This window comes from Styela clava, chromosome 13 (genome assembly GCF_964204865.1).
Source record: "Styela clava chromosome 13, kaStyClav1.hap1.2, whole genome shotgun sequence".
Taxonomy (NCBI): Eukaryota; Metazoa; Chordata; class Ascidiacea; order Stolidobranchia; family Styelidae; genus Styela; species Styela clava.
This window is the reverse complement of record NC_135262.1, coordinates 18,529,546-18,554,707: the sequence shown is the minus strand read 5'-3', so window position 1 is coordinate 18,554,707 and position 25,162 is coordinate 18,529,546. Positions and strand designations below refer to the sequence as shown.

The 25,162-nt window shown below is 36.0% G+C and overlaps 1 protein-coding gene across 2 annotated transcripts; it reads left to right on the top strand.

The window, feature by feature from the left end:
• The first annotated feature begins 15,943 nt into the window (after positions 1 to 15,943).
• On the top strand, positions 15,944 to 24,297 carry LOC120332307 (protein phosphatase 1A-like). Of its 2 annotated transcripts, XR_005568078.2 has the most exons (6): positions 15,944 to 16,831; positions 17,608 to 17,725; positions 18,303 to 18,417; positions 20,249 to 20,320; positions 21,833 to 23,347; positions 23,387 to 24,297. XR_005568078.2 is itself a non-coding variant. In XM_039399525.2 (5 exons), exons 1-4 carry the CDS (start codon positions 15,986 to 15,988, stop codon positions 20,313 to 20,315), a joined length of 1,146 nt encoding a protein of 381 aa, XP_039255459.1. In that variant the 5' UTR covers positions 15,944 to 15,985; the 3' UTR covers positions 20,316 to 20,320; positions 21,833 to 24,297. The 2 variants fall into 2 exon arrangements, 1 of the variants encoding a protein (XP_039255459.1); XM_039399525.2 differs by having other exon boundaries at positions 21,833 to 24,297.
• Positions 24,298 to 25,162: the final 865 nt, after the last annotated feature.

The following is a 25,162-nucleotide window of genomic DNA, read 5'->3' as shown; positions in this document are numbered from 1 at the left end:
ATATTCACGCTGCAATGTATCTATGGACTTTAACGAGAGTAAGTCTACTCGGGTGCGTTATTGTTTTGCGTCTGTAAGTAAGGATGCTAAATATGATTACTTTCGAGTGTTCGATTCTTATCCGATTCCTAAATTTTCGATTACGGATCTCAATTCCACGACATATCTTTCCGAGAAAACATGCACAGCTAAGCAATACCATATGAAATCAAACAAGAGAGCGATGTTCGAATATATGGACGGACAAGAAGGCCAAAACTAAGTAGTATAGGCATCAATCTGTCACAGGAGACTAAATCGCGAAATATATATACCGTATATATATAGTGAAATTTGCGACGTCGTAGCAACTCAACATCGCAGTAAAGAAGTGGAATGGAATCGATTCTAGTCGATTCCCCGAAGAATCGATTGTGTAATCGAATCCGGATTCGATTCCGCCATCCCTATCTGTGAGGTTGGCCTGTGCTTTCACTGCCGGTACCAGGAGACATGCATGGATTCAAAACAAATTGAAACTGAAGCTGTAGTTTTTTAATTGACTTCGTGCATGAACTACAAATTTAGATGATGTATACGTTGTTAGATGTAGCCTAGACGAAAAGGTTTTTGCCGTGCGTCACACTTATTATTTCATAGGAAGATGACTACGACTTGATTTGTGCAATTACAAATAAAATCCTCCTCTTAACGCGGACTTTGTTGGGTAACTTGCTCACACTGCGCTGTCGTTGTCACATTTTCTAGTTCTAATGTCTTTAGATTTCATGAATAACATCAGCGATTCCCCTCCTATATCTAACTATACTATATGTAATTCCTGCGCCAAATACTATTTTAGCGTATAAAATTCAAATGAATATCTTTTTTCAAAGAAACTTTGCAATTTTAGTCGCTTAACGGGAAGGGGAGTCGCGGAAACCAAAACTGTTTACCGAGTAGCGACACCCAATGTTCAATATCTAATTAAATTTGTAAGGTCGGAAATTAGTTTTTTTAAATAATATTATCATTGTTAAGTATGGCTTCGGCAGCTGAACCACCACCAACATCCACTATACCAGTGGTGGCGCGTGGTCATTTTGACAACCGGGGCAAGCTACTGCGGGACCAAGTCACCCCCATCTACGGGGATAGGATGAGCGCTGTAAGTTCTCCCATCATTTTATGAGTATAAAAACCATTCCATAGATAACAACCAATCTGCAAAAGCGACAATTTTTAACGATAAGAAAGTGTCTTTAAAACCGGTCTAAGTCAAGGGATTGATAAATGTAGACATAATTTATTTTGAAACCTCTTTTAAAAGGAAAGGCAATATTTACCCAGATAAATACAATGACATATTAACAGAAACTTCGGGAAAGCAGACAAAACCTATAATAAGGTTTAAAACGTTACTATGAAGAAAGGAAAGTTAATGCAAAGATAAGGACATGCGTCGCTCACTCATAGATATATATGCTGCTAGACTTCTACTGCTTGAACATATATGCAACACGCCGCGGTTTCTTGGAAGCAAAATGCTCAATAACGCGCTGATTAAAGTCATGCATCCCAGATATAACGTCTCTGTGAATGGATAAAACAGCCAAGGAATTTAATCTATCTTGCTTCATTGTGTTTCTGAGATACGTTTTAATACGCTTCAGCGTGCTGAATGTTCGCTCTGCGTCGGCGGAAGAAATAGGCGTCGTCAAAATGATGTCCAGAAATTTTGCAGACGCCGCAAAGGTAGTTACTAGAGTGTTATCTATGAGGAACCCATAGAGCGCGCAAGTTAATGTGATGTTCAAAAAAGTTTGATTGGTGTATATACATCGCAATTCATTTTCCAATTTACCCACGTTTATCATGGGGTAAAATTTGGAGACAGTAGCCAACAAATGGATGGGAAATTGACGTGCAAATTTTGAAAATTTTTTGGGGTTCATCAAAGAGAACGCGGCAAGGTGTTCAGTGCGCAGACGATCGCCTATTTGATTCACCAGAATGTCACAGCATTCCTTTGCAGACAAAATCAAACGCTGCGTTGTTTGCCCGCGGCGTAAAGAAGCACTCCATGTGTCGTCGTATTTTATTGTTTCCCGGATACGAGATACAGCATCGCAGAAGTCTGAAATACACGACTGCACAGACGCTCCATCCATTAGCCTTGACTGCAATGCGCCGTATAATACATCCACGTGATAGAATATTGTGGAGAAAAAATGAAAACTCACCATCTTCTAGCAGACGCTTTAGACCTGCCGCCTCCCTCACAGAGCGTTCGTCCCAAACCGGAGAGCTCTGAATGCCATTGAAACACTCAATGAGCTCAGACCTAATTTCGGACACGCCCTGCACACGCGTGATTGGAAGTTCCAACGTGTTGGTGCACAAGCTGGGAGACGGCGGCTACATATCTGGCGAAGGAGGTCAGAGCGCTTCGGCGAAACGGAAAAAAATGGAGAAAACCCCGAAACATTTGCAAAAAAATATACGGACGAGAGGGGTATCAAGACACATATTTTTAATAACGAGGTTAAATTGGTGTGCATAACAATGTAAAAAATGCGCATGAGGAAAATCTTATTTTATATAAACTTGAACACCATGTTTCGACCCACTCATGACTGCCGCGCCGTCATAAGTTTGAGCTATCAATTTTGACTTCGCGTTGTAAGGCTGTAACACTTCTTTCAGTACAGCCGATATCCCGCAAGCCGTGCGATCAACGATTGGTACAAAGCTGTGAAATCTCTCGGTAGGTTTACCATCTTTCACAAACCGAAAAATCACAGCCAGTTGGGAAACGCACGTGATGTCAGTTGTCTCGTCAGACTGAATCGAAAGGAACTGGCAATTCTCAATAAGATGTTGTAAATAAATTTTATACATTGAGTCGAGCAAATCATTTTGGATATCCTTAGATGTCCCTTTCGAAACAGTTGCGGCATCAAGATGATCTCTCAATACTGTATCTAGGGATGCGGTGTATTCCACCATATCCAAAAATACCCCTCTATTAGAAGAGCCCATTCATCGTGCCCACGGAGGGACAGCTCGTGACAACCAATGAACTTCAAAATATCTATCAATCGACCGAGAACATGGCGGTTTTTCTCGACGTTTGGCGTCTCGACGTTGGTTGTGCCGACGAATAGAAACCGCGCGTCCTTCATCCAACTGTGCTGCAATATTAACATTTCCGAATGTTCGGTATTTTACTGCATTGTCCAGATGCTCCATAGAAGATTGATGATCCCTGGCACGCTCGGAAAGATGTTTAAGATCTCTAAAACCAAATTTACGCCAACGTGAGTCACGGGCGATAGCAAAAAGTAGGCAATAAAAACAAAAAAGTGCATTTTTGTCCTCGCTGTAACACAACCATTCGTGTTTTTTATACCAAGTTTCTGCGCAGAATGTACGCCGACGCTTTCCTCCGTCATGGGATTGTTCCAGTGAACAATTTTTTGGTTGATAAGGCCCAAGACGTTGTACCTCTAATTTTTGTTCCAGCGGCAGCTGCGAAAACGGAGTGCGAAGTAGTGCATCAACCTTATTCATTAAGAGGTGTAAGGCTAAGAAATGCGAAGCCGGAAAGAAGTGAGGAGCTCAAAAGGAATGTGGAAAATCGAAAGCAAATGGACCAAAGGTCTCTAACTGATTCAAATAGCGAAACAAGCGACAAAAACGAAGGCGAGGAAACTATCATGCGTGAATATGTCAACACGTTGTTGTAAGAAACGTCGGCATTGTGTCGTCATAATTTCGGGGCTAGCCCCGATCGGCCCCGATGATTTAGTAAAAGAAACAGAAAACAAACGAGACAAACGCGGCGAGTGGAAGATAAAAGAGAGAATACGATATACAATGAGCAACCGGAAAAAATCGGCGTCGCCCCGTCGACGTTCGGCGAAGGCTTTGCGAGCGAAAAATGAACCATGTCGGGAGAATATGGCTAGTGTAGACAGTCTGTGCAACCAATGACATTAAACAACATGATGCGCAACTCCGGCATTTTTGTCCGAAGATCGTATTCGATAGCACGCTCCAATGCACATACTTGACGAGACGTAAACGAGCGGATGTGTGCTGCTTTCAAGGCGTAGCACGAATGGTGTTCATGCCTGCTTTGACAGTTGTTGTCGATTTTAATGATATTTTGGAAAGTTAAGGTGAAAAGAAATACTCATTGTTAATTGCTGCTCATTGTAACATACTATTGCGCATTCACTTTTATTTCCGTATTGAATCAAAGTGTTAACAAGTTCACCTAACATTTCACTCATACCGGTCTATATTGTATAGTCTGATCTCTCAAGTATTTGGAGCCACGAATGCTTATAATTTTCGGACTAAACCCTTTTATTAGTTGGTTTATATACCAAATTCAGTAAAATATTTTTTACATAAAACATGAGATATTGGATTTATTAGCTTTTCCATTCTAAATCATATAGACTGCTTTATTTATTCTTAAACGAAAATTAATAAATCTCCTCTCTTTCTTCAGATGTGAAAGTTGTGGACAAACCTGTCTAAGCATTGTGAGACTCCTGCAGTACAAGAGGCAATAGCAGAAATAGTAAGTATATCAATCAAGAAATTATGCCGACATATAGCAAAACTTTGAACTATTCGTCTAATCTCAATTTCCTATTATTTATTCACATAGCTATAGCAGAAGGGGAGATGGCGACATATCAGTGACAGTCTGATTCCAAGAAATATAATTAGAGTACTCCATAAATGTTTGCAATAGAAAAACAACCTATGGAGGCATGCAAAGACATTTGACCCTCCGGTAGAGTTGTGTATGGCCCCCACATCCTGCAGGGCTTGAGGAAAATAACTAAAAATTCCAAAGCGTAAGATTGCATAAGCGGTCTTATTTGTAAAAGGCACAAAACACGCCAGACAAACTTAAAACAGCTTTGGAAAATGAGGATTACGGGTAACTCACTGCACCTGTGTTATATTTGGTTTATCAACTTTTGGTATTCCGGAAGGGGTATAATCATCATTCATGATAAAATACTATCTTATATATTTTGGACAACTTCAATCTAGACCAGGGATCTCAAAATCGCGCCCCCAGAGAACTTCCAGTGCGGCCCTCGAACGCTTAACAATAATTGTAATAGTATTTTGGAAGTTTTTTTTTATCTAAATGTAATAAATTTTTCAAACCTTTTAAAGTGAAATTGATTATTCACACAGAAAACAATTTACTGAAAGTAGTTTTGGAACATTAATTTTTTTTGTTCACATTTTGACCCAATTAAGAATACACATCAAGCTAGCAAAAGAATACTTGAATAAAGCACTTGAGTGATTAAATCAAACGCAAAGTACATGAAGAAGGTGGCATTTTCAAAGAAAATGAGAGTTGCAGCATTTCTGCTTTTTACAAAATTCTGAAGCACATTGTTTAATTTGTCATATTTCCATCAATACAATGAAAAAACACAATAAGCTCAGCAGTCAATATGACAAATTCGAAGACCAACTTCGAACAGAAAATTTCCATGTGTTTGTATATTAATATAATTATACAACGACTTAGTAACTAAAAATCAATATCAATAATAATTCAAGCAATCCTATGCCACGCAATGTGGTGCGAAATGTCTTGTTGAAAAAATCTGTCATTTGTTTTTTTACTGATCTATACATTAAATGATAAAAGTAACTTTTTTGCATTACTGGAATTAAAAAAAACTTTCGCAAAGATCCAGATTAACCCATGATCATGTGACCTCGTTAGTTAGAGTTGGTACTATAAAATCATTTCAGCCTGGCCTTAGTATGCTGGTGACACAAAAAAGATGCCAAACGTCAGGACAAATGGAATTATTAAAACATTGAGTTTATACTGTAGTATTTTTGTTAATTTTAGGTTCATATATTTAGATTAAGTTATTTTTAGTGTATGTATTATTCTTTCCTTATTCAAAGCTTGTTCAAAAATGATTTTGATGGTTGTACATAGAATTTTATGATTTTTTATAATAAATACAGTAACTTGCAAATGTTGCAATAATAGTGGAATGCAAATATTAATATGTAATTGCATTTGAAATTGAAGAAAATAATAAAACTTAATCCAACTGTTTAGTTGCATCACAATATATGTCACAAACTAAAACTATCTTAAAAGTATCTTCTAAGTATACATTATCAAAAACTGTTTGCGGCTCTTTTTACAATTTCCAAAATGCAATGCGGCTCTCGAAAACCCATGAGTTTGACACCACTGATTTATTCTAGACGATTCAAGCATTGCTTTGGGAAATAATATCACTTCAATTAAATTGAAATAATCTTGCTATATTAAATACAAAATCGTTGCTATCATAAAGGTAAACCAATTCAGCCACTCGAAATATATTGGCCTTCACAAAGCAATGGAGGCAAAATTGAGAGTTCATGAGCTATGAACATTTGTTCTATTCTTTGTCTTGAACTTTTCATACTCCACAGCCCCTATTAATTTTTTTTAATTTTAATTACCATGTGATGGTCATACATATCTTTAACTTGTATTTTCTGTCATGATGTATTATCTCAATGTGCCAAACTATTAATTAGTGTGCATATTTTGCTTCCAGATGACATAAATGTATTGTCTTGTTTATTACCTCAGCTTGGAGTATTGACAAGAAAAAGGTGCCAGTAAATTAGGTAGAATTTTTTTTAACTCTTTGTTATAATCAGAATTCACAATCAATAGGAATTATAAACATCCAACAATCAATGAGAATTATATGCGAAATCCCTCAGAATAAATTTGTCTAAAATCGGAGGAAGGCAAAAAATATAGGTAGTTTCCATCCACACAAGCATTTCAAGAAGACTTGCTCGAGCCAAACTAAATGAGCATCGTCAGGTGATCGGTAAGGCTGCAAGTTGAATTCAGCCCTGCAACCTCCTGCATAGAAGATAATAATAATTAGTGGGCTATGAGCTAAATTCCTAAATTTAAACAAACCTATCTACGATGCATTATGTACCAGCAATATTACCTACGATTAACTGAATATGTAATATGTCTAATAAATTCACCTACAAAAGCAAGTTCGATAGGTGCAAACTTCGTGTTATGGAATTGCATCACAGCACAGTTTTGTATGACACCCTCTTTAAATGAAATTTCAATGATTAAGCGCAAACATTAAAATTACTAACATTGAACTTTGTCATTATCTGCGAAATGTTCCACACAAATCTTTCCGCTATCGCGTTTGTAATCTTCTCTGATAAAAAAAAACGTCTATGATGTCCAGAATTGCTCTTTACAGCTTGCCTGCCATTCCAGCTTTCCAAGTGAGCAAAACTTCTAAGATATAGTGATTATTTTGTTTCGTTACAGGCGAAAAAAGGCAGGTACTACACGTAAAAAAGACGCCGAGTAGCAAAAGCGAGCGGAAAACGGACGCGAAAGGCGACGAGAAATATGTGCATTGGAGCGTATCATGAAATACAATCTTTTGCCTGTAGTCTTATGGAGTGACGTCAGAGTTGCCTATCATGTTGTTTCATGTCATTGGTGCAACCGATATTGAGGTATTTTTCGAATATTTTTTATTATACCGAAAAAACAACCGGGGCATTGCCCCGGTTGCCCTATTGACGCGCCGCCACTGCACTATACACAGGAATTATATGAGACGACCATCAAAACATAAATGCTACATGGCAACATCTATAATCGAACCCACCAGATAACTTGTGGCGATTCCCCAATTGGCCAGGCAAACAAAATTGAGAAATGCTAAACTGCATGTGTAAATTGATGGAAATAGCCAAGTTCCTAACTCTTCCTTTCAATTAGATTTAGGGATGGAGTTGGCTGAGCGTTGGAAACCATATTTTATGATAGAAGGCCGTATGGACATTGAGTCAGTTGCTCTTGAACCTATATATAACATATGTCATTGCTCAGGGTAATGCTTGGATTTTAGAGTTGAACTAGGTAAAAACAAATGATTAATGGACGAAAAATAAAATAATAATCATTCGTCATAAAAAGAGACGAGTAATGTGAAATTGAGAAACCAGTAATATAATAATTACATAATATATCAATTGTCAAACATATACAATATTTAATAGGTCAGTAGTAATAAATTATTTTTCATTTGGAAAGTTGATATCACATGCTTCGTGTTTCTCCACGGAGGGCATTCCACATAATTACACCCTCCCTTATAATTGAATGAATTTTGAGTGTCAGCGTAAGTCTGGGAAGTACATGGAATGATGATGTTGATGCTGATCTAGTGTTGTAATTGTGGACACTGCTTTGTTTGGCAAAGTAGTTATTGAATGCTTTCGGAAGGCAAGAATTATAAATTTGTTGCATCAATTTACAAATTTCCAGTTGATAAATGCCAGTATACTTGAGGATACAAGATTTACAGTACATGGTATTCATGTTAAATACGAGCGGTAGGCCTATGAAGAATTTTAACAGTCCCATTCTGTAAAACTATAGGATTTAGTTTCTACTTGGAAGCTGATCCCCAAGCAAGAACTGCATATTGAAAATATGTTTAAAACAGCGAATAATAAATCTTCAGTGTATTTCTGTCTGTTTAATGTTGAAGTTTGCTACTAAACGTGAAATTTTTTTCCCACTTCATTGATGTGTACTTCCCGCGTCAAAGTAGGATCACATTGTTCTGAACTTGAAACTGTACACTGTGAAATCCCGCAAGGGTCAATAACCGGCCCAGTAATGTTTATACTTTTTGTTAACGATCCCCCTCGTGCCACTAACTCATTTGCCTCTTGCTGACGATACCGGATTAATCGGAAAATAATATGAAGTTGTCCTGTCCTGGTAATTTTGAATTTCTCCGAGGCGGATTGATCTGCTCATTTGCGTATCTTCTGATCCGTTTGACACACAAACAAGGAGTAAGCCTATGCTATGACTAACAGTATCGGATTATGTCAGCAATCTTCTTTATGAGAAGTGACGAGATGTTATATGCGCCTGTGGCCTTTTCTATCTAAGCAAGATTGGTGTTGAAGACTTCGATCACGATATTGTTGGTCGCAGATAAATTAAGCTTCGAGAATACTCGCAAAATGCACGTTCGTTGTGGACAGGCAATTATTAGGTTCTGTTGCAATTTTTTAGGATGTCAATCCATCAAGTAACCAATCATTTATTTCGGTACTCTGACATAAAAACAAAATAGCACAAAAAGTAGACAAACAAACAAGTAACCAATCATTTATTTCGTTACTCTGACATAAAAACAAAATAGCACAAAAAGTAGACAAATAAACAAAATGCATAGATACCTGGAAGCGAGCATAACTTATAGCAAGAGAGCTATGCTCAAATATATGGACACGTGGGACAAATCGAAATATTATACCATCAATTCACCGAAATCCATAGGGTATCCTGAACAAAACTGAACACTGAAGCAGCTACATAGCTACGTTACGGTGACTTACCCAGTACGGCACAGTTTTTCAATTCCACATTTTTTATAACGGGGACTGCAAACCCTGCTTTTGCGAGACAGTTCGGACTTCCATATTGGCAAACCGGCACCGCGCAAAAAACCTAAAAAAAGCGCAATCTAAAAACGTCACAAATGAATTCCCCGGGGAAAAAATAAATCGATCTACCGAAGGAACAAATTTCTACAGAAGTATTAGAGAGTTTTATTTTTTTTTAGCTAAAAACCGCAAGTATAGAGACAAGACGTGCCATACGCCCATCGTTTGTGAGACAGCTAGACTGGTACACGGATTTCACAGGTCCTGACAATTCTGTTTCAAAGTGAATTGAAATTCAAACTGATTCGAGTTACTACGGTATTACAACAGCAAATACCGCAGTCCACAAATATATCAACACCAGGCGAAGCAGTGTCACGGCAACAAGATGTTGATCAAATCATGGCGTTCTCGCCATTGTCACAGACGATGCTATTGCTACCGTGGTTGTAGATGAATCAGAAGACTCAAGGATTCCGGATTGGTTGTTTATCGTACGGCAACTCCAATATCAAACTTAAAACAGCATAACAGATTATATCACTAAGGAACTAAAAACACGACCGAACTCCAGCCCGGCGGCCGGAGAAAAGAGATCTTTTTTCTCTTAATGTAGTGTAGTTATAAACATAAAAATATATATATATGTACACACAATATAAACACGGACACTTTAGTCCGCGACAGAGCCCCTTCCTTGTTCAGAATGGAACTCAACAAGTTTTATTCTAAAAAAAAATGTGAAACAGATATAGAAACTGCACTAATTTAAATTCAAAAGACCTCAAATATCCAATTTTCAAAAATGTATGTACCCCACCTTCCTTCAAACTAGAGGCATATTTACCTGAGAAGTTCCAACAGGGCAGCATAAGTGAAAGAAAATCAAACGAATGAAAATATCAATGATGTATCACGAAAATATCACGAATGAAATGGAACAAACACTATAACACGAAAAATTCAATCACAGTCGCAATCTCTCGAGTCTGTTAAGTCGCCTTCAAACACAGCCAGCAAAAATATAACTCAAATAGTTTTCCTTCTGTATCTACACGTTCGTCATCTCAGCAATCGGGGGGAAATGTTCCCCTCCTGGATTTACTCCTCCCCGCAGGGCTCCCGCTCCGATATGCAACCATTACTGGTTCATATTGACCACACACATGAGATTTTAACACTTCAGGGCTTCACCACCGAAGTCAATACACTCAATCCCTTTTCTGAAAACCGGTCACAAAAGTCCAGCCAGCCTCAACCACCGTCTGCACATCGAGCCACCACCATCACCCGAAAACCCACTCATAAAAAAAACATTGTTGTACACACAGGGGGGACAACTCCATTTCCCAACCTCCGCGCAACCTGGAACACAAACAGTCCCTCCATCACTAGACATCATCGTCCGCCACACCAAGTTCACCCGAACGGAAATGATCCACAGTCCACCACCGTCCAGGATCCACCACACACTCACCGCCTCCGCCGGATGAACACAGGCCCGCTCCAGCTCCCGCCAGACATTACTCCACCCCTATCCATAAAACCAGGCATTGTCCCACCAAAGTTGGTTAATTTTAAGGTATTTCATTGGCGATTTCAATATGGGATAACCTATTTAGTTGGGGCTCGGCAACAAATTCTTCCCTGCATTCAATTCAAGTTTTGCAAAATAGAGTTCTAGAATACACAGCAATCATAGGCGAAGGTCGTATTAGTGATTTGCAGCTTTTCGTCGTCAGGATGGATTTGTACATCTGCTAGAAATCCATACTAAAAATTGCGAAGTTTATGTATCTGTAAAAAAGCTCTAGCACTATTCCTCCATTTCAAGAGGTGCAATATTAGTAATTTTATCTGCATCTAGCGCATGAAAAAAAAAATGAAAACTATAAAAATGCCACATAGTTCCCCCATCTTTTGAGCGACTTGTTATATTTCATTTCCTACATCAGCGTTGATTTATTTGTTATTTGCCGTTCATTCTGAACTTCAGCATTTTTCACTCAACCAGAAATCAAGCAATAGTAGCAGTGGCGGCGTGACGTATCGCGCTAAGCCAGTGGTTCTCAACCTTGTTTGCATCATTTACCCCGGCGGTGTGGCTCAACGGGCTAAGCGTTAGGAATACGCTCGCCACCGCACCTCTAATTACTCTGCGTGGGTTCGCAGGTTCGAATCCCATGCAGGGATGGTTATGTGCGAGAGGATTGCTGGACTCCTCGCCGTCGTTGGGTGGTTCACGTAACCGCTGGTCGGTTACGGCTTCCTCCATCACCAAGTCCATGCTTCCGAAAAACAAACAATACAGTAAAAACTAATCCCATACCCGACTTGGAATGGTAACCGGACGAGAGGCCGTGGTTTGCCATATGGATAAGCCGTCTTATCGGCTTTCCTCTCCCCCGGGATAAATATGTAAATCCTAATCCTAATCCTAATCCTTTTGCGAATAAGATTACAAGATTTACCCCCAATATAGCCATTGGTGATAATTTAATAATAACTCGTGATGCGAAGTATGAAGAGCTCTGACTGTAGACGCGAAGTCTCTCTATCTCTCTCTTTTCTTTCTACCTTCTTTCTCTTACACCATTTTCTCCGCGAGAGTTGGGTTCGGCGAAAAAAGAGCGGTGGGGGAGAGATGGTTGGGGTGCAAGAGTGGCGGAAGGAGGTACGAATGGAAGTGGGAAGGAGAGAGTGTTGGGGTGGAAGGGGGAAGGTAGAAATTGAGAGGAAGGAGAGAGTGTTGGGGTGGACAAGTGACGGAAGAAGGTAAGAATGGAGGGGAATATTGGGGGAGAGTGGAGTGGGGGCCTGATAGAAGGGGAATAAGTGGGAAGAAGAAAGCGGAGAAATTTACGAAATTTTGATCCTAAAAGCTAGTTTTTTTTTTAATTTCGAGTTAAAAACCTTTATTAACAAAGAATTAACTCAAGAATGAACAGAGAGGCTTGGCCGGGAAGCTGCTTTCAGGAAAAACAATCAGATTTATTGTGATGGCTGCTCTTGTTTTTGGGCAATCAGATCTTCAATGTCTGGTGAAATAACGAAGAGCTCAAAAAATTTCGGTTGAAATATAGGTCTACTGATAATAAGAGAGCTATGCTCAAATATATTGGCACGGAGAGCAGAACGAGATATTCCATCAATAATTCCCTGAAAATTTTGCATGGTAATTTACCAGTACCTGTGGGCCTATCGGAGTACCGTTGACGATACGAGGACTATCCCAGCTTATCTAGTACAAAGTTACAAAATGCACATTTTCGCGCCAAAAAATTTACACATTACATCTGTATGGTTACGCCGTGTTGAAGTATCGCTTATAAAAACAACTGCTGCTTGCCCGCGGTAGCTTGTCTTTACATCAAATCTTGATATAATTCAGACAAAATACTATATACTAATAAATATTCTACCATGCGGAGCTTTTGAAAATAACTTTGAACTCAAACGTGCTACTAATTAATGATCCCTTCTAATGACACCTATCAAATCTCTATTGCCATGAGTGTTTTTTTCAACTTAAAACTTACCATTTTTTATGAAGCTTGTTTAATTAGAACTTCGTTAAACTTTACCCCGAACGAATCACTGTCGAACTCACATTCCACACTCCAACGCTGATTTTGCGACAACATTGTGACGCATTGATAGGCTAATGGACATCAGCCTATCCAATAATAGGCTAATACATATTTCTCGCAAGTTAGCCTCCCAATAACACAATATTTCTCGTAACAAAACAAGCAAATAGCTGCGGTTTTTGTTTTTCCCAAATCTTTTTCCGCAATAACAAAATTTACCCCTCAGAATGACAAAATTCACCTCCAGGGGTAAATTTACTCCCGGTTAAGAACTGCTGCGCTAAGCATTTTAATACGCTCGTCATTGCACCTCTGATTACCCCGAGTGGGTTTGCAGGTTCGAATCCAGTGGGAGATAATTATGTGCGGGGGGATTTCTGAAATTCTCGTCGCCATAGGGTGTTTTCCCTATACGCTGATCGGTTAGGGATTCCTTTTCAGTCTATGCGCCTGAGAGAGAGAAAGATGTTATTTCCACAAAACATTGTTTCAAATAAAAAACAAATAACTGGCTAACTAATCCCATACTGGTAGCGTACGGTAACAGGGCGAGTAACAGGTCGTGGTTCGCCATATGATTAAGTCATCTTAACGCCTCTTCTCTCCCGCGGGATAAATGTGTAAATCCTATCCCAATTCCCAACAAATGCTTTCACTCTCGTTTGGAAATTTTTATCCGGATCTGGCAACCATCAAAACCCACTCGTTATTTTTTTTGGTCCGTCCGTTGGTCTGTCGGTAGCGATCCTAAGAATGGTGGTCGAGTTTCCATAGCTTTTAGTACAGTAGTAGGAATTTAGATGTCAAAACGCAAGTAAGATCTATTATAAACAGTCATTTTACGTGAGAGTAAAATATCGTTATTTACGTGTGTGTTGATGGTTGAGTGTGTGTTAATAACTTATAACCAGTGATCGGATTCAGCCGGTTCGCACCGGTTCTATAGACATATAGAACCGTCTCACGCAATTTTATGAGATCATCGAACCGGTTAGCATAACTGAAAAAAAAACATGACTTCTTGTAGCAGAACCGACTGAAAAAAATGATTTTTGTGATGGAACCGGCTGGCAAAAAATTTGAATCCCACCACTACTTATAACTGTAGGTATACCGGTAAGGTAAAAGTCACAGAACCCTGAAACCAGAAAACTTCAACAAAAAAATGAATTCATGTTAAGCAAGTGAGGTACTGCGATACAGTCAGATACGGTACAGTTTCTGTGCTATCGTTCTGTGCCCAGTGGCTACATACAGACATAACTGGAAATTGATGTGAAATCTGTAATATACAAATATAAGGTACGTTTCTAGTGCAGCTTTGAGGTTTGATTATGATAGCGCCCAACGCGCGAGCCACTGTCTATTATGACCAATGTACAGATGTATATGGAATATGCACATTATGCTAATATAAAAAGCTGGTAGCCTATTTGATTCACTTACCAACTATTTATTACAGATATCTCAATGAGAGGTATCAAGATCAGTTCCGACATTAGCAATAATACAAAGATGTAATATTGCACTTCAGATTGAATAAAACTATAATTTTTATACTCAATCTTGAAAACATAAAACACCCATTTTGAGGACTACTGGCATAGATTTTACACATTATATAACAGGCATAAACTAAAAAATAATTCCCTTCACAACATTGTAAAATTCTTACTCGGTACTAGAAGGACCTCTTCTTGACTGGGATTCACAGACCCATGTAAAGAAATCTCAATACCAATTCTTGCAAAACTCTCAAAGGTTATGCCAAAGTATTGTTTTTGGTTCAGGATTTCGCAAAACAAGTACTTTGATTTTGTCAAAATTATATTTAAAACTCTAAATTTTTTTGGAGAATTACTGTAAGAGGTGAATAATCGAAAAGATATATATTTTATGGCGATTGACACTTTTATTAATATATTGAATTCTTATATCGAATTAGCACCTTTGGGATATCAGAAATGGCATACCACTAATACATTGGCACAAAGTAAACCATTATGTGTTTTCAATGATTCGTCAATATCATCTAACAATAAGTTAACTACTACAGTAATTCTTGTATACGGGTTCACAGCTACTACAACAACAATGCTTATGCAACTTTCATTACACGAACTCTTCATATCTAGAAATTCACAGAATTCATCTGATGTGTTTTCTTCTGCTCAAGATATCGGTTCTCTGAACTGGTTGGTAATGACCTTATTAACCTAATACTCTTTGGAGATGGTGGAAAACCAAACGTAAATCTCTCAGGGTTGAATTCTATCCACAACTCTTACGAATCAATGAAATTATTTGTCGTAACATTTTCAAGGTTTCCCGTTCTTTATAATAATTTGAATCCATGATTTTTCATACCTAAATTTCATAAAATCAGATTTCAGAAATGTGATGTATAAAGCTTAAAACTACACAATATCAAACCAGGATTGTAAGACTATCATAAAAGATGCCCAAAGATGACACAGCAGTTTTTTTCATTGGTTGTACTGTAGTCATTAAATCCCTTACCTAACACAGTAACAGTAGCTGTTTGTTCCGAATAAAAAGGCATATAAATATGTCATTTAAAACAGTTTTATGTCCCACATTCTTCTTTTTCACAACAAAAATAAAGCAACCCACTCAATAAAAAAGCTTCGTCACACATAATATATTTCCTGGTGCATGTACGATGATTAACACACTCTCTATTCATTCTTTGGTTTTTTTCAACTTGAATAATTTTGTAAGGTTCAACATGATCTTATCTCGAGTTGTTTGTTGTTCATGTAAAATTATATTATATATTAAGCAATATTTATTCTTTTAAACTATTCAAATTTCATAGCATATAATTTAATATATTAGATTTATCAATGAAATAATTGAATATTATGGGAGCTTTTCTGGATAAACCCAAGACGGATAAAAAGAATGAAAAGGGAGGAAATAGTGCATTCAAGTTTGCAACAAGTTCCATGCAAGGATGGCGTGTGGATATGGAAGACAGTCATTCAGCTAAAGTAGGCTTACCTTCACTACCACAATGGTCATTTTTTGCAGTATTTGATGGCCATGCTGGCTCTAAAATAGCCGAATATTCATCTCACCATCTCATTGAACATGTCCTGTCGCATAAAAAGTTTGAAAATTTTATAAATAACGGAGAGAAAGGTGGAGAAATGCCTGATGAGGATGTCAAAGAAGCCATTCGAGATGGATTCCTTAATCTTGACCTAAAAATGCGTGAGATTTCGTCGACTAGAAATGACAACGATAGAAGCGGTTCTACTGCAACATGTGTGCTAATATCTCCACAAAAATATTACTTTGTGAATTGTGGGGATTCCAGATCATTGTTATGTAGAGATTCTAAAGTTCATTTTTCAACAGAAGATCACAAGCCTAATAATCCTCTCGAAAAAGAAAGAATTCTCAATGCTGGTGGAAGTGTGATGATTCAACGAGTAAATGGTTCTCTCGCAGTTTCTAGAGCACTGGGAGATTATGAATATAAGAATGTAGAGAGTAAGGGTCCCACAGAACAACTTGTCTCTCCTGACCCTGAAATCTCAGTGGTAGAAAGGCACGAAACGGATCAGTTCATTGTTCTGGCATGTGATGGAATATTCGATGTATCTAGTAATGACGAGCTGTCTGACTTTATAATATCTAGGATGGAAATTTGTGATGATCTAGTTAAAGTCTGCAACAGCGTCGTTGATACAAGTTTGAACAAGGTAAGATAAGCATATGTTAAATATGTTTTTGTGTGCTACATAAAATAGCAGTATAGATACATATTTTATTAATAATCAAGATTTTAAAGTGAATCAAGTATTGTTTACTTGATGAAATTTATTTATGATCAAATATTTTAGCATGGATTTTAAAAGATTTTAAATGTAGGCCTACGTAAAATGATTGTTGTCTGCCCAGACTACTAATATAGTGCCAATGCATGGAGTCCACAGCAGCTGTTTGGGGGTTGTATCTACCTTTTTCTAAAGATATTCTCAAATTTATTTTGCCACTTGCTCAATCTATATGGTAAAACTGTCCTAAAGTTGATTGGCATTTAAGCAAGTTTGTGAAAATGTGATGATCATTGTCAATGTCTTTTATGAAACTAAATAACTATTACTGCAACAATATTCCCTGTTAATTTCAATACATATCGTACTTGTGCGTCATGAGTCACTTCTCTCTTGGGACAATGATGTAAACAATCTGAGGCAACTCCTCAGTGTCTTCTTTTATATTAATGTCCTAACACCATATGGTGTTGATTAGTGGTGGAAATTTATCTCGCAAATTAAGTTTCTTAGATTTAGACTTGACAGTATCTAAAATACCTATATTAGTCTATTCCAAAAGAAAATTTCTATAGCTGAACTAGTTTGAAATAGTTACCTAACTTATTTTTCAGTTTTACCATATTTAAATATATTTTTTAATGCTATATACACAAATTCATTTTCTCATCGCTAGCATACATTGTGTTATAATTTTCCAGGGGAGTCGAGATAACATGACATTGATAATTTTGGCATTTCCTTCGGCACCGAAGAGCAATTCTGAAGCAAAGAAAAGAGAGGAAGAAATGGAGGAAAAATTGAAAAACCTAGTTAAAGGTTCTTGTTTGATCAAGTGTATTATTATTCTACATTGTTTTAATAATACATGAATATTTGTAGCTTAGAGAAGTTTTGATTTGGTGTAGAATTTTATTTGACTTCATACCCTCCGTAATTTAAACAAAGAACATTTACAATATTCTGTTCTACGCTTAGCAATCCGAACATGCTAACATTTTTATTTTACCATGATACTTCTCGTATTGTTGCAATATTAAAATCTATAATAAGCAGACAGCCTCATTGATAGTCCCATTACATAATCAGCTATTTTTAGCTTTGCAACTCATGGTGCAAGTAGAGACTGAGATCTCGAATATGTTATTACATCACAAATATAAAAATATATATGTATGTCTGTATTATAGCAGAAACCACCATTATTTTGAAACATCTAAAACACAAGTAGGTAAATGCTATTCCTGTAATTAGATAAAATTTATTCAGATTTCTTAAATTTTTGTTTAAAATTTGTTTCACATATTTTGCATAACTCCTTAATTAAACACTTTTTAGATTTCAGATATAACGATTTTTGTAGTGAATATTCGTTACCTTGTGTTTGCTACTTTAGAAATATGCAGTGAGGTGAAGGATGAACCATTAGAAATTGGAGGATTAATGCAAACAGTAGCAAATCGTCAACATGAAATCAAAAATCTTCCCCCAGGTGGAGGTGTATATGCAAAGTAAGGATTTGTTATTTTATTTCTAAATCTCTTAAGACTAATCTTTGTTTTGTCTTTTGTTTTTCTCTATACACATATGTTTGTATAATCAATATGTTATTCACATTCAAGTTTAAACATTTTCTAATAATTTTCATGATGCATGCCAATTTCCCCATTATTAACCAAAAGATAAAATTAATAATTTTTTCTTTGCAAATATATATTTCAAATATTTAGTAATCTGACAAACAACACAAGCAACAAAAATTAGTGAGACCTCTCATATCTTGAAAATAATTGTTCAGGGTAAAGAAAACGGTCTTTGTTATTATGTATAATTTTAAATCACAGTCAGTCTAACTCTAAATAGAAACCCTCCTTGTATTGTAAATTAATATATATAATTAGGAACCTTGTTATTGAACCTTGAACTACTTATCTATTTCGATATTGATGGAATCTCTCATAGTATTATTTTTGTCGACCATGTCATGTGCGGTCAATAGAAATTCATTTGTTTTCAATTTGTTTTAGATTACTGATTATCCCTTCCCTTAAACCTTCATTTAATATATTTTCACTTGGATAAGCATTTTGAACCTGTTCACCTATTGTGGAATCAATAAACAGTATTTTAGTACTCTTAAGTCACTCATTGAAATTTGTGATAAGGTAACTGGAAGTATACTATTCTTTGGCTTGTACTCCTGAATTGCTGTCATAGTTGTGTATATCCTAAGAGAAACAATTTTTATGTATTAGATCTGTCGGTCAAATGTAATTAAAAGTAATTGTTTTGTCATTTAATCACTTGCGATTTGCAATTCAGTAAAATTATCTATCCTGGATATGTTTTTGAGCTAATAATATGATATCTCATTAGTGAATAGCTGATTTTTCATTTTCTATTCATTGTCTGTTATATGTTTTCGAATAGACATCTAAAATGTTGTGTAATATCTTATATATACAGTTTATTTATGTATTATGATGTCACACTATTACTATAAAAATAAAGTGATGTCATTGACATTGTTTTGATCAGTTACTATAATGACGTAGCAAATTTTTGGATGTAGATTTCTCAATACTGCACCTTTATTCCCTGCTTATTGGTGACCGTCATACCATTGATTGCCCTCACCATTGTAGCGCAACATAAGTCAACATTACGTCATAGAACTCAGTTTGTGTACGATGGTTTCTTTCGCTGTTCTGGCACATCTATTGATAACTTTACTTCCCTGTGCTGTATTGACTGTAATAAATAACCCTGGGTTTGTTCGCTTAATATGAGAAAAATCTATTAACAGTCGTGGTCTCTTAAAAAATTATTTTGTAATGTCATCGTATAAAACCAGGCAAGTGCGAAGGAAACTTTGTTGAAACATTCAGTTGTGAAAGCATACAATTGAATCAGTTTTATCATTTGGATTTAAGTTGTTTGATAGCTTTTTGTCAGAAATATCAATAATAATGGTTGATGACATCATGATCTGTGTCCACTTTTAATTCTTGAATTTGACACATATCATAATTTTGGTAAACAAGTGTCTCAATTGTTATGGACATCATTTGTTCTAGGTTAATGTCATCAGTATTCTGGATTTAACATGTTAAAACCAATCCAAAACTTTGAAGCAAACAAATTTAGAGAATGAACACTAGCCTTAGATATATGACTTGGAGAGTACAACGCTTTTTACAGAATGGAAATTCCCAACTTCCGCGTTATTGGAATATTTGGAATCTTTATGAAATCACCTTATTAATATGATTCTAATATCAAAGCTATCAAGTCATCTTTCTGGAAACTTTATTTTTCGTTCATGGTTTATTTTCGTTTTAGGCGATTCCTCATTGAAAGCGTTTTTAAAGAAGTCTACACTGGTAAAACTGCTTCTGAGGACTCATAATTGAGGTAAACTACCATATCCATTACTACACATTTTTCATAACTGTGTAAAAAAAAATTGTTGCATCTGGAAATATTCAAAATATCTAAAAATTTTACATTTTGTCAATGATATGTGAATGCAATTTAAAATTGAGTCAAAAACTAAAATAATTGTGTCTTTATTGAAATTGAAAAATAAAATATACCGAAAGAAAAGGAGTTTGGATTGGGACATATTTCAAATTATACTTTGGTAGTAAATAACATATATCAACAACTATGATAAATCTTAAATATTCATATGTTGAAACTGCCTGTATTTCAACTTAAATTTTTTTTTTATTATGTCATTTAATTTGTAAAGTCATCAACATCTTTGGACACTTCCTATGTAACATATTATATTCTAAATTAATAAGTCCCTCTTGCCTCGTTCATACTTTGGTATTGTATTGCACAGTTAAAAAAAACAATAGCAAAAGTACCATATTTGAAACAATGCAGTGATAAGTTGTTCAAGCTGTACACTAATGATTGAATGTGTGGGAGATGACAAGGAAGTATCTTTGTGTATTTTTTGTTTTGTTTTGGGAGCTGTCTGAGAGAGCTAGTAAACCATTACCTGTAGAATACTAAATGAATTGAATTTATTGAATGACAACATGGTTTGCTCGATGCAAGGTCACAAACATTGACTCATAAATGAAGAAAATCGAAATGAATTTATACAATTTATTTACTATTGCCATGTGTAGACACTGAATGAATAAATGACGACTGAAACATACACTGTTTGCCATTGTTGACTGATGTCAGTTGGCTGACTATTCAATTCATGCTTCAGACCTATTCCTAACTTTCCACACCTCTCTACCTGAGAGATGGTTTCTAAAAGATTCAAAGGTTCCAATCAATTTAATCTATGTCGGGGATCAACTTTAAAAGCTAGTATTTACTAAGGTTTATTCATTTCAGTAACTGATATTCTATCAAGTTTTTTCATTCCAGTGGCTCATATTTTCTCAAATCATGACATGTTGCGTATCCCCCCAAAACAAAAGTAATTTTTCTACTGCTGATACATAGTACTAATTGGAATAGTTCTTAATGGTATTTGATGTATTGGGATTTAGGTCAGTGGGAATGAATGAGAAAACTTCCAATGCCGGCAGCCTGTAGGCTTAGTTTAAGTTTCTTTTTAATGGCAAGTACCTAAATTGGGTTAATTGTTAATAAGTGTATAAGGTACTCCCGTAGTGTGTGTACCACTAGTACCAGGTTAGGGTTAGGCCATAATTTTATTCCGATTTTCCTTTTTTTAGTTCTATTACTAGTTCGAGGACTGTCTGTTTTAGCCAGGTGAATACACCCCCTGCCCAAAGGTTTCAGTCCCTTTACACAACTTGATGTAAAGTAGGCGAACAAAATTAGTTACCGCCATATTGGTACACACACTTTTGGAGCGCAATCTATAAATAATAATTAGAATGCACAGTATTCATATTTTAATACTTATATCTCATTATTTTTTTTCAGATTTATGAATTGAACTTTTTGATATGTATTATAATTTTTGCTATTGTTCCTGGTGGAATGACGCAAGAGTTAGAGCCACCCCGCTATCAAGTGGGTCCCAAGTCGCATTCTTTCATCGAAGTGATGCGGTAGAAGATCCTAGCTAATCTGTGGAATATAATTCAAATCTGAAGGAAACTTCAAACAGCTATTTTATCAATTATAAGCACTAACTAGTAAACCATCATCCCTGGATAAACTTGTTGCTGTTCCGAAACAACTTGGAAGATTTCGAAACTAACAGAAATTACAACTTAAAAAAACTACTTTCTTATTTTTATCACTGTAACTTCCAGTTGTTTCTGTTGTAATTAGAAATAGAACCTCGAATAGGATCTGTGAAGCAGTATTTTCTTGTAATTTAAAAAACTTTCTTAGCTATCAACTCAAAAATTAATTTGTTGACACATATCCAGTATATTATGCTACTGAGCACAGGTTGTGCTTGTAATATAAATATGTACTTACTCTATATGTATGATTTGGCTGATACCTTTATGAACGTTTTGAAATATTGTAAAAATGTACTACAGTAGTGTGAAAATGATTTTGATTATTTGTTGAGGCTACAAAATACTCTATTTTTTAAGTCGCTTTTATTTTACTGTTTCCATTTATGGATGTCGTGTTGACCGTTGATGATTTAATTTCTCGTCCATTACTATTCGTCGTTGGCGTTATTTCTTCTCATTTTACGACTGACTGATTATCTATCCTTGTGTGTAGTAGTTGCAGCAGCATGTAATTTTCATTTTGTATTTGCTAACTGCCTTGTTTTCTACTACGATTATCGTTCATGATTTTATGTCTCCCTCCACCATAGCTGATGAAACGTCTTGAAAAACACGATGTTGTCGTGGGTTTTATAATTATTATTATAAAATTAAATATACATATTCATATCAATTTTCATAATGATGAATGGGATTTATTTTTATTTTGGTGGATTGTCATTCATGTTCATAACGATTTGAACTTTTTAACGATTTAATATTCTTCGTATCAGAACAAATTTATAGTTTCCACAACCATAAGACCCACACCCACTTGTGATAGCTTTTTTGGAAAAATTCTGGAGAACTTCTCCGTCATGGCCTGAATTTATATTTTGGAATGAATTCTATAATTTCACACGGTTACAATACAACAAAAAAGAATATTTATTAAAAGGAGTTTTTAGTCGGTGATGTTAGAACTAATAGAAAATTAGGACTGTTTGAAAGAATTCTTTCTATCCTGTGCTAAGGTGAAACATATATAATATTCATCAAATGTCTTTTAGTCTAAAATATTCGGAAGACATTTGGTTCAGTGGAATTCTAGTTCTTCTGAAATCCTAGCAGTCCTTCCTTATGAATTCTGAGAGATTAACTAGTCTATCTTTGGTTACTGCCAGTCACTTACAGGCTGGTAATGAAATAAATTGATATGAATTACATTCTATGAAAGGGATGGTGAACCTTTTTTAATACATGGGTCAAAAACTATATTTTCATTATGGAAAAAAATACATAGGTCATACATATTAATACAATGTTTGCCCCAAAGGAAACTTTCTGTTGCAACTTGCAATCTTTGGTTGGTATTGTGTAGTTTTGATCTTTACACCTGCGGCATTTATATCAGGAATTAGGTGATTTCTGGAACTAAATTTTATAAAATTTATGTGCAAAAAATGCGGATTTGCATATGAATTAACGAAACATCGAATCTTTTTTGGTTTCAAAAAATAAGATTTCAAATTATGAATTTTATACGGTATGCACCTAACCAAAACATCGAGTTTTGATTGGTATACTCACTTTCTATATGGTCATTCAGTTTGATACATTCTAGTGAGTAGCCTTTTCTTAAATATATTTCCAGATATCTGCATTTGCCACTAGTTAGTTATAAGTGTTGCCAAATTTGACATCTTGTTACTTTGTAATATCTTCATCTGGTGATTCTAATCTACTTCTAGAGTTCTCAACGAACCTGCTGTTATTTTCTGTGCTATTTGTATAAATTGTTTTGACTTAGTATAGATGAAATCCTGCATCATTGTCCTATTCAGGAAGCTTATCTGTTACCTTTGGATTGAATTTAACAGAATCTAAACTTGGCTCTACTAAGTGGACATTATTAACATATTATTTGAGTATTATATTATAAGCATATTCAATAATCTGTAAAATTTGTATGTTGACCTTTGTGCAGTCCATGGTGAATATTTTTTTCACAAATGACACCCATTCTAAAATAATTTTTGTGCATCACGAGCTGTTGATGGGTTTGCTTATGTAGTACCTGGATGGCTTTATTCATTGTGTATTAATAGACATGATGATTGTTTACTATCTGGAATCTAGTATGAACTAGGCATGTAAGCTTGCTCACTTTTGTAATTGTTTTTGATTTCGCAAAAATTGATTTTCAAATGCTTAGGTGTCTCTGTCTCTTTTGTAATTAGCTGAGCAGATGGCAAATGATGAGAAACTTACTATTTTTCTCATAATAATTTCTTCAAAAAAACTCGTTGTTGTTCTTTGACATACCACAGCTCGAATTATGATTAGTAGCTGACATCGGTCGAATTTGATTAAATCTCTATGTGATCAAGTCTGTGCTATTGGCCAGGCAAAGTCAATAAGTGTATGCTAGGTAATCAGAATCAAAAAACAATTTTCACCAGACTTCAGGGCCGTTTAATAAACAATTTCAACCCTGGATCATGGTGGAGGAAAATTTCATCAACTTGATGAAAAAAAAAATTCAAATTTGCGTCCGGGGAGAGGCTGGGTGGCTCCGACTCCACAACCAGACTGTCCCGTGTCCTCTATCTGTGGAAGAAGGTATGGTCGACATCGTATGCAAATCCTGTCCTATTTTTCGGGAGAAAGTATCTTTGATACTTGTTTGACCGGACAATGCATCACACTTTTTAGCTGAGGATACTAGACGCTCCAGGCAATTGAACAATCAAAAAGACTTGCTTTTTCCATAGCCCGCCTCAAAGAGGCAGGCGCGTGACATCGTACATAATTCTATCGCCGTGCAGTGATGGCGGCGGAAATGATTAGGATAGAGTTTATATATTCATCCTGGGAAGAGGGAAGCTGACTTAACCATATAGCAAACCTCGCCCAGTTACCAGTGTATGTCAGGAATAGGATTTCCCGGGTCTGGGAAAACTGGGTCTTATTTAATTTTTTTCCGAAAAATAACACTAGGGCATTATTTTCGGGGGATGTCTTATGTTTTCATTTATAAAAAACAAAATTATCAAGTAGAGAATTACGAGATTTTCAA